The sequence below is a fragment of the Lolium perenne genome, chromosome 2, assembly GCF_019359855.2.
Source record: "Lolium perenne isolate Kyuss_39 chromosome 2, Kyuss_2.0, whole genome shotgun sequence".
NCBI classification, from domain to species: domain Eukaryota; kingdom Viridiplantae; phylum Streptophyta; class Magnoliopsida; order Poales; family Poaceae; genus Lolium; species Lolium perenne.
In genome coordinates, this window is record NC_067245.2 from 283,247,929 (window position 1) to 283,258,728 (window position 10,800).

Genomic DNA, 10,800 nt, shown 5'->3' on the forward strand with positions numbered 1-10,800 from the left:
TCGTGGTGCGCCGGCAATGGGGGTTTTAGGTGCGCCGGCAATGGGCCTTTCCCTAGTAGTGTTGTGATCCGTTGCTGCTGTGCTATTGTTGTGTATGCAGCTCTTGAGCCCACCCCCGTTGCGTTGGGTGCGGTCTCCCCTCCTCGTTGTATCTCTCCCCGGGGTTCACCCGTTCGCCACGAAGAAATGAAAAAGATTCAGGTGGAGGCCTTTGTGTCTCCTCCGATGACCACTTGAAAAAAAAGTTATGAGTAAATTCTACCTAGGTTAGATCAGGTATGTGCCACAAACTGATGGGTTGAGCCACATTTTATTTTTCATGACATTTTGAACTGGACTTAGCGTATTTAATTCCATATACAAACACATTTAATTAATGTCTAGGACCTAACATTACATGCCGATATAGCAGTACAATGAGCCGAACCATGGACTGTCGGCTGGTGTTGTTAGATTGCTGCATTCCCTTACGGTTGGTTTCGGCTAAGCCGAGACTATTGAAATATTGGGGTTTACCCACATAATTGACCACAATTGAAATAGCATGGAGATGTCGAGCCAAGTAGGAAGCATGAGGTGGTTTGTACTCGATCGTCACCCTCTTCGAATCTGACCCACTTATCTAGCAAAATACACTATCGATTTCAATTCTGTGCAGACCATCTGACGAGCGGGGCCATGATATCAGAACCACTTAAATTCTCAAATGCGGTTCAAACTAGAATTATGTCTGCTAAATCTGTTTCACAGTTTTTTTTTTTGTTTCATTTACGGCAGGCCATTTGGCAATTTCATGATGGAAGGACAAAGTAAATCAGGATAACAATATTATCTACCGAAGTACTACCTCGGTTTCGATTCCAAGATAAACTTTGACCAAAAAATTAAGAAATGAAATCTTGATAATTTTGCATATATTTAGGCTCGTTGGATTTGTATTGAAAAACACTCTCTAATAATGTTATTTTTTGTCAAAGAAAAACACGGAAAATCAGGCACCTTATTTATTGAAACGGAAAACGGTTTCGTCAAATCGAATATAGTGCTTTGAGCCTCCAACTGATCGAGCACTATATTCATTTGACGAAACCGTTTATGTCCACACCGCCCTGCCAATAGGCTAGGCTCGAATCTCAAAAGTGTTCGTTTTGCCTAGCTGCGATCTTGCTTTAGTCAGCGGCCGGTCGACGCGTACGTAGTAGCAACATGTTAACTGACAGTGGGAAAGTTCGACGAGTCACATCAAATCAGCAACTGACAACCTTGAGCTTCACTGACAAAAACCGAATCTATTGCAAGCAGTATATCGGAATGAACGAACAAATCAATGCATGTTGTACCATGCATCTCCAACTCCCACGTAGTACAGCGTGCGTGGAGTCAAGAACGCTTATAGATTCTGTACAAATTAAACTTTTGTAAGTCGTAATGAAACATTGTATGCCTAAAGGAGGGATAGATCTATAGACGGTAGCTCTCCTCGAGTATGTCCTTCCAGAAAGAATCACTGCTCTCCAAAGAGCACAGATCGGGCATCTCCATCATGGGCTCCAGCAAGCCGGCGAACTCCCCCACCGGCGCCTGGTCAACTGCCGGTGATACGTCACGTGATACAAGCGCTGCAGCCGGGTCATCTGCTCCAGAGGAGCTTGTTCCCGGACACGCCGTGGTGTTGATCAGCTGCTGGTACATCATGTTTTGCTCCGCAAAGCTCGAGATGTTCCCGAGGTAGCTCGGCTGCAGGTAGTTCGCGCCAGACAACTTGTTCATCTGGTCCTGGAGCAGGATGCTGGGAACGATGTTACTGCTTGAGTTTAGCAATGCGTTTACTTGAGCTAGGTTAGCGATGAGGTTTGTGGTGCCGTTGTTGGAGCCGATGACCTGAAGAAGCTGCTGCAGCAGCTGCGCCTGCATGATGGCGCCAGTGTCGAGGCCGCCACCGAGGGTTGCAGCCGCCGCGGCCCAGAGGAGTGTCTCCGGGAGGAAGGCGGCGGATGCGGCGTCGAGAATGAGATGGCCGTTGTGGTCGGGAGGCAGCTGCTGGTGCGTGACAGGGTCTACGCCCGCGCGCAGGAGCTTCTTCCGGATGTGCGTGTTCCAGTAGTTCTTGATCTCGTTGTCCGTCCGGCCATCCAGGTGCGTCGCGATCGTCGACCACCTAATCCAACAAAGTTCAGATACCCACGTCAGTCACTTCAAGGCTAAACTATGCTCGATCTATGAATGTGTGGAGCAGGTAAGGTTTAAAGGTTGGACGACGGCGACGTACTTGTTGCCGAGGGCGGCATGGAGGCTGATGATGAGGCGCTCCTCGTCGTCGGAGAAGTTGCCGCGCTTGATGTCGGGGCGGAGGTAGTTGTTCCACCGGAGGCGGCAGCTCTTGCCGCAGCGGTTGAGCCCCGAGGCCTTTGGCAGGCCGCGCCAGCTGCCGACGTGCCCGCCCCGTTTCTGGATGTACTCCACCAGAGCCCTGTCCTCCTCCTCCGTCCATGGCCCTTTCTTCACCCCGGCGTCGTGGCAGCAGCACGGCGACCTCCCCATCGCAAACAGATTTCTTCCTAGATGGATCGAGTCAGGCCTGGTAGTAAGCTACTACAATCGATTGGACTATCTGGTCGATCTATCGATGCAGTGGTCAGAACTCAGAAGCTATAGGTGCGACTGCGTTCTCGTCTTCCTCACGCTCGTATATATAGAGGCGTAGAGGTCGCGGTGGAGACCGCGGAGCAACCATTCCGTCGCAGCCATGACGTACGGGCACGCGCGCTGTAGAAGCTGCGAATTTTCCTTCCGTTCTGCTGCCGTGGCAACTATTGATCTGTTTCTGTATGTCGGGTACGTACTCTGAAAGAAAGGGCGTGTGTACGATGTAAGTCAAAGGGGGCAGTTTGCTGGAGAGATCTGGCCACGTAAGACCAGCTATATTCTGCATGTTGCAATTCACACACGGTCCTTCACTCCATCTATGTGCATGCATGTCGCCTGGCAGGGCAACAAGCCAACAAGAGGAGAAGTGGCTCTCCACAAGTGGCAGCAGAGGCTGCTCTGTAAAAAGTAAAAAACGCATTGCTATGTGGTTGGTCCGTGTAGTGTAGCACATGTAACTCATGCACAGTTGCACAAAGCCGAACATGCATGCTCAGAACGTGAGGACCAGGAAAGAGAGGCGGCCATTGTAAAACCAATCTAGAATTCCCTCCTTCTCGCCGGCTATGTCACCGGTCCGCTCCGCCTTCGGTGGCCTTGAGGCCTTGGAGGCGTGGCGGACTACAGCCCCTCGCTGGCGGGAGGATTCTCGTTCTTTCTTTTTTTAGCTTTTTCGGTGTCTTCTTCAGGATGGTGACGCGACCTGAAGTTAAAATAAGATCATCTCCGCCCTATTTTCGGTGGTGAGTCTAGGGTCGGCGGACGATGCGTGGAGTCGTGTGTCCAACAGTGGGATTTGGTCCATTTTTGTATTTGTTGGTGTGGTTCCAGGTCAGTTTCTTCCGATATATGGTTGTCATGATTAACGATGGCTAATTGATGCTCTAGTGTGCTGGTCCTTTGGAGCCTTAGCACAACGACTTCACATTTGTCTACTACAACAAGCTATACTACGATAAGCTTTGCCCGGATCCGGTGATGGAGGGATGAGGACGGCAGCGCGTCTTCGACTCGTGCTAATGTCCGGAGTCATCGCTAGTGGTCCAAATACCTTTTTATAATTTTATTACTTTTTGGATCTCTTTTACTGATATTAATGATTATTAATAAATTGGCGGAATTTTGCCAAAAAAAACTCATGCTCTACATGTTAAGTACTCTAGGAGTCTCCCTAATTCTAGGGTACAATCTAGTTCCACAAACGTGAGATGAAAGTTGATCTTAATTAGGGTATCCTCAATATAATGAAACCAACTTTTTTCGATAACATTATCATTTCAGAAAAGTTAGTCCTTCCGACCATATTAACTATCTTTGAAACGAAAAGTGTGTCTAGATAAATGCAAATCAGACACAGTAACATAGATTGGAGGAAGTATTTCATTTTTAAAATTCGGTTTTGCTATGTCTTAATCAATTGAGATTTTTTAAAATCTAAGTCATTTAAAAAAGTGCTTGAGTTACACTTTTCTTTTTTTTAAGTGCAACTGCACTTTCTGCCAGAAATGTGTAACTGGACCGAGTTGCAATTTTCTTTAAACTGTAGTTGCACTTTTCTGAGGTGTCTAAGACTTAAGAAAATCGTAGTCAACTTATACATAGACACACCCTTTAAAATTAAAGGGTAAATGCTATTCTAACACCGACCCACTTTCATCTAACGATGTAATCAGCCCGGTCTATCCTAGGAGGGGGAACCTTCCTGCCCTGCTGATCTATACACTGATCTGACTGCTGAGTAGTATGCATGCATGACTGCAATAGTTTATTCCAAATTACGTCCACGTTTTGGTCTCTATAATCTCTCGCGAGGCAAGAAGCTAGAACCTTATAGGATTCGTAACCTACTAGCTAGCCAGTACTACTATACGTAATGTTGCTTAACTAACCCTAGTGGCGGCTTGAGGTTTCACCAAATTTTTTGGGTCGTGAATTTGGTGAAGTATCCACTATTAAATTATACATTGAAAGATGTCCCATAAATTAGGCCTGCATTGCTGGAAAATAAGGGTGGTTCAGATTGACTAGAGTTTTCCAAGTAAACGGCACCGGCCGTGGCTAGCTAAGAGACTCCTGTTAGCTCCTAACTATGCTAGCCGTTCTGAATATCGCCACGTGCATACAGCCATGTTCGTTCTCTCCATGTCAAAATTTTCACGAGGCGGGGCTCGCGCGTCAGAACGACTGCTCACAGGGTACGTACACGGGACCGTGGCTCACCGGCCAATTCTACTCGAAGACCACACGCTGCCTTCCCGTTCAAACAGCCACCTGTTCCACTGCAAGATCTCGTCTCAGATAAGCCGCACGCCGGACAATTACGCCTTGTGACAATAATACGACAAGCCTGGCAGCTGGGTAGCCGAACCTGACGGCTGATGTGTCGAGGAGATACACAACCCTACTACCACTGGTGGAAAAACAGGCTTCGGGTGAGCCCCATAAGTCGCGATGCTGCAGGATCCGCGACAAATGGTACCTTTAGTCGCGGTTCGGGAGGAGAACCGCGACCAAAGGCCTGGGCCCAGGGCGCTCGGTGGCCAGCCGGTGCATCGTGTTTTAGTCGCGGTTGGCCAGGCCACCCGCGACTAAAGGTGCCCGAAGGCCTTTAGTCGCGGTTGGCCAGGCCAACCGGGACTAAAGCCCCTCCCCTATATATACCCATCCAGCAGCCAACACTTAGCCATTTGGTGCCATTCTCTTCACAAGCTCACAAGTGGGTGTTAGGTTTGCTTTTGGTTCCTCTTATGCACATAAGGTGTTTGATGAAATGCCCCAAGAGCATGAAACAAACATGATATGAAGTGTTGGAGCCACACTTGAGCTTTCTCATTTATTTTTTCCTCCTCGATCGCGGTTAGCAACTTGAACCTTTGATGTGTCGTTGATAAAATGTGCATGTGTGTGTAGTTCATTGTTTAATTTATATTGTTTGTAGCTAGTTAGTTTAACAAATGCATGATGGTTAATTATATATTTTATATTATAATAATGCAGATGAATCGACAATGGATGTACGGTAACCGACTCTCCGGCGAGTTCAGTGCGGGTTTGAAAGATTTCCTCGTAGTGGCTAATGCGAACAAGCAGGAGGGTTTTGTTATCTGTCCATGTGTTAAATGTAAGAATCAGAAGGGTTACTCTTCCTCAAGAGATGTTCACATGCACCTGCTTCGGCACGGTTTCATGCCAAGCTATAATTGTTGGACCAAGCATGGAGAAAGAGGGGTTATAATGGAAGAAGATGAAGAAGGGGATGATTTCATCGATGAAAGCTATCTTGCTCATTTCGGTGATACTTTCATGGAGGATGCTGAAGGTGAAGGGGAAGGTGAAGGGGAAGGTGAAGAAGAGGCACGTGATGATCCCGTTGATGATCTTGGTCGGACCATTGCTGATGCACGGAGACGCTGCGAAACTGAAAAAGAGAGGGAGAATTTGGATCGCATGTTAGAGGATCACAGAAGGCGCTGTACCCCGGATGCGATGATGGTCTGAAAAAGCTGGGCTGCACACCGGATTTGCTGAGATGGAAGGCACAGCAGGTGTAGCTGACTCGGCATTTGAAAACTTGCCGAAAATGTTGAAGAATATGTTTCCAAAGAATAACGAGTTGCCCGCCACTACGTACGAAGCAAAGAAGGTTGTCTCGCCTCTAGGTTTAGAGGTTCCGAAGATACATGCATGCATCAACGACCGCATCCTCTACCGCGGTGAATACGAGAATTTGAATGAATGCCCAGTATGCACCGCATTGCGTTATAAGATCAGAGGCGATGACCCCGGTGACGATGTTGAGGGCCGAAACCCAGGAAGAGGGTTCCCGCCAAGGTGATGTGGTATGCTCCTATAATACCACGGTTGAAACGTCTGCTCAGGAACAAAGAGCATGCCAAGTTGTTGCGATGGCACAAAGAGGACCGTAAGCCTGACGGGGAGTTGAGACACCCCGCAGATGGAACGCAATGGAGAAAGATCGACAGAGAGTTCAAAGATTTTGCACCGACGCAAGGAACATAAGATTTGGTCTAAGTACGGATGGCATGAATCCTTTTGGCGAGCAGAGCTCCAGCCATAGTACCTGGCCCGTGACTCTATGCATCTACAACCTTCCTCCTTGGTTGTGCATGAAGCGGAAGTTCATTATGATGCCGTGCTCATCCAAGGTCCGACGCAACCCGGCAACGACATCGATGTGTACCTAAGGCCATTAGTTGATGAACTTTTACAGCTGTGGGGCAGACCTGGTGTCCGTGTGTGGGATGAGCACAAAGAAGAGGAATTTGACCTACGAGCGTTGCTTTTCGTAACCATCAACGATTGGCCTGCTTCTTAGTAACCTTTCGGGACTGTCAAATAAGGGATACAATGCATGCACGCACCGCTTACATGAGACTCGAAAGTGTACATTTGCCAAATTGTAAGAAGAACGTGTACCTTGGGCATCGTCGATTTCTTCCGAAAGGTCATCCAAAGAAGAAAGAAAGGCAAGCATTACAACGGCAAGGCAGATCACCGGCCGAAGCCTCGCGGAACACACCGGTGCTGAGGTATTTGATATGGTCAAGGGTTTGAAAGTCATCTTTGGAAAGGGTCCCGGCGGACAATCAGTTCCGAAGGGAGCCGACGGGCACGTAGCCATGTGGAAGAAGAAATCTATATTCTGGGAGCTAGAATATTGGAAAGTCCTAGAAGTCCGCTCTCGCAATCGACGTGATGCACGTTACGAAGAATATTTGCGTGAACATCCTAAGCTTCTTGGGCGTGTATGGGAAGTCAAATGATACAAAGGAAGCACGGCAGACCAAAGCAAAGTTTGAAAGACCCCGATGACCGGCATCCGGAACGGTTTCAAGGTCGTGCCAGCCTACGCTCCGACCAAAGAAGAGAAGGTCATCTTTTTTGAATGCCCGAGCAGTATGAAGGTCCCGTCAGATTCTCGTCCAATATAAAGGGAATAATAAACATGGCGGAGAAAAAGTTCCAAACCTGAAGTCTCACGACCGCCACGTGATTATGACGCAATTGCTTCCGATTGCTTTGAGGGGGCTCGCCGGAAAATGTTCGATCGCCCATTGTGAAGCTATGTGCATTCCTCAATGCAATCTCTCGTAAGGTAATCAATCCAGAAGTTCTACCACAAGCTACGTAACGATGTGATCCAATGTCTTGTCAGCTTCGAGTTGGTGTTCCCGCCATCCTTCTTCAATATTATGACGCACCTCCTGGTTCACCTAGTCGATGAGATTTCCATTCTCGGTCCCGTATTTCTACACAATATGTTCCCCTTCGAGAGGTTCATGGGAGTATTAAAGAAATATGTTCGTAACCGTGCTAGGCCAGAAGGAAGCATCGCCAAGGGCTATGGAAATGAGGAGGTAATTGAGTTTTGTGTTGACTTTGTTCCTGACCTTAAGCCGATTGGTCTTCCTCAATCGCGGCACGAGGGGAGACTAAGTGGAAACGGCCCGATCGGAAGGACATCAAGGATATGTATGGACGGCCATTCTCTCGACCGAAGCACACCACACGCTCGACCAATTCCAGCTTGGTTGCTCCGTACTTTGAGAAACACAAGAATATTTTACGCTCGGACAACCCCGGGAAGCCCGAATCCTGGATTAGGAAGGCCCACATGGAGACTTTCGGCAGCTTGGTTGAGAAAACATTTAATGAGTGACAATAAGGTTGTAGATCAGCCGTACATGTTGGCCAAGACACCATCTTCGACTATAACGACTTTCCAAGGGTACGAGATAAATGGGAATACATTTTACACGATCGCCCAAGATAAAAAGAGCACCAACCAAAACAAGTGGTGTCCGCTTTGATGCAGCAACCGAGAATGGGCAAAAGGTCACATATTATGGTTACATAGAGGAGATATGGGAACTTGACTATGGACCCTCCTTTAGGGTCCCTTTGTTCCGGTGCAAATGGTTCAAGCTAACAGAGGTGGGGTAAAGGTGGACCAGCAATACGGAATGACAATGGTGGATTTCAACAATCTTGGTTATCTTGACGAACCATTCGTCCTAGCGAAAGATGTCGCTCGTGTTTTCTATGTGAAGGACATGAGTAGCAAATCGAGGAAACGGAAAGATAAGAAAACGATCAGTACATCATGCGATGATTCAAAGCGCCACATTGTTCTTTCAGTGGAAAAGAAACATCGTGGGAGTGGAGGACAAGACAGACATGTCGAAGATTATAATATGTTTGCTGAAATTCCGGCCTTCAAAGTTATCACCGACACAAGCATTAATTTAAATGATGAGGTTGCTCCTTGGATACGGCACTTTCGTAAGGAAGCAGGGACACAAGGGAAGAAATGATGTGTAATAATTTATTGTACCAATCTTTGTTGAATGAATCATGTGAATTATATTACCCGTGATGTGTTTGGTGTCCATTTTCGAATGATTCAATTGACTCGAGATAGCACCGATGATACATGAAATTTGGAGTGACTAAGTCATACTCCTGCATGCATACATGAAATTTGGAGTGACTAAGTCATACTCCTTCATACAGAAATTTGGAGTGACTAAGTCATACTCCGCATACATGAAATTTGGAGTGATTTAGTCATACTCCTGCCTAGGCGTATAATATGCATACTCGTAGTCTTCATAGCCGCCGCCGTTGTACCGGTAGTCGTCGCTTTCTAAGTTGCCGCATCGCTGCCGCTGCTGCTGCCGCTGCTGCCGGCGGCGCTCGTGGCTCAACCGAGGGTAGCGCAGCGGGGATATCGCCGGCCGTGATGTAGTCCATGACGCTCCGCAGAGTCCGGCCGTACCACCATAGCCCGAGGGCAAGGGTAGTTCGAGGCGCAAAGCTCCTCCACCCGCCGGTAGGTTAGAGTGGGTGCGGTGGAAGCCATGAGAGAGTGATGAGAGATTGTAGAGATGTGATGCTGGCCAAGGCGGGCTACCTATATGTACCGACAAATGGCGGGAAAAATGGGAGCGGAAGACAGACGCGGGAAGAAAGAGGCGGGAGAAAGTGGCGGGAAGAAATTGGCGGGAAAAAATTGGCGGGAAGAAAGAGGCCGAAAGAAATTGGCGGGAAACAATTGGCGGGAAGAAAGAGGCGGAAGACAGGGAAGAAATGGCGGGAAGACGAGGAGGGAAGAGGGGGTCGGCGAAAGAGGCGGAAGAGGGGGTTTTAAAATTTTGAATTGAATTAGTTTTATTTTTCTGAATTTTTTGATATATTATTTGTATTTTAAGATTTTGAATTGAATTAGTTTTATTTTTCTGAATTTATTGATATATTATATGTATTTTTAAAATTTTGAATTGAATTAGTTTTATTTTTATGAATTTTTTGATATATTATATGTATTTTTAAAATTTTGAATTGAATTAGTTTTATTTTTATGAATTTTTTGATATATTATATGTATTTTTAATATTTTGAAATGAATTAGTTTTATTTTTCTTAATTTTTTGATATATAATTTGTATTTTTAATATTTTGAATTGAATTAGTTTTATTTTTCTGAATTTATTGATGTATTATTTGTATTTTTAAAATTTTGAATTGAATTAGTTTTATTTTTATGAATTTTTTGATATATTATATGTATTCTAAACATTTCTGAAATGAAATAATTTTGAAAAAAGGTTTTAGTCGCGGTTGGCCCGGCCAACCGCGACTAAAGGTCCTCTCCGCGGAACCGCAAATTGGGGCGAAAAAATTCTTTAGTCGCGGTTGGGGTCACCAACCGCGACTAGCAGCACCCTTTAGTCGCGGTTGGGCTCCCAAACCGCGACTAAAGGTTGGAGCTATAAATGCCCGCGCGGGCGGCGCCCGCGCCACTTCTTCTTCTCCGCGCGCCCATCGTCTTCTCCGCAGTGCCGCCCGACCGAGACGTCGTCGCCGCCTCGCCTCGACGCCGTCGCCGCCTCCGCCGCGCCTCGACGACCTCGCCGCGGCCCTCGCCGCCGCGCCCTTGCCGAACGGAGTCTCCGCCGCCGCCAAGGTAACGGCCGGCGCGCTCGATCGCTCGCGCGCGCGCGCCGAGCGCGCGAAGACCCCGCCGCGCGCCCTAGCCTCGCACCGCCGCCGCCGCCGTCCTAGCCTCGCCCGCCGCCGCCGTCGCCGCCTGCCGCCTCGTCGCCTCGCTCGCGCTGCCGTCGCGCGCCCGCT

At 47.6% G+C, this 10,800-nt stretch overlaps 1 protein-coding gene across 1 annotated transcript; it reads right to left on the reverse strand.

Moving 5' to 3' along the window:
- Positions 1-1,269: 1,269 nt before the first annotated feature.
- On the reverse strand, positions 1,270-2,646 carry LOC127330741 (transcription factor MYB39). The gene is made up of 2 exons (XM_051356854.2): positions 2,270-2,646; positions 1,270-2,158 (listed from the first exon to the last, which is right to left on the reverse strand). The coding sequence occupies exons 1-2, from the start codon at positions 2,539-2,541 to the stop codon at positions 1,462-1,464; spliced, it is 969 nt and encodes a 322-aa protein (XP_051212814.1). The 5' UTR covers positions 2,542-2,646; the 3' UTR covers positions 1,270-1,461.
- Between the last annotated feature and the right edge of the window lie 8,154 nt (positions 2,647-10,800).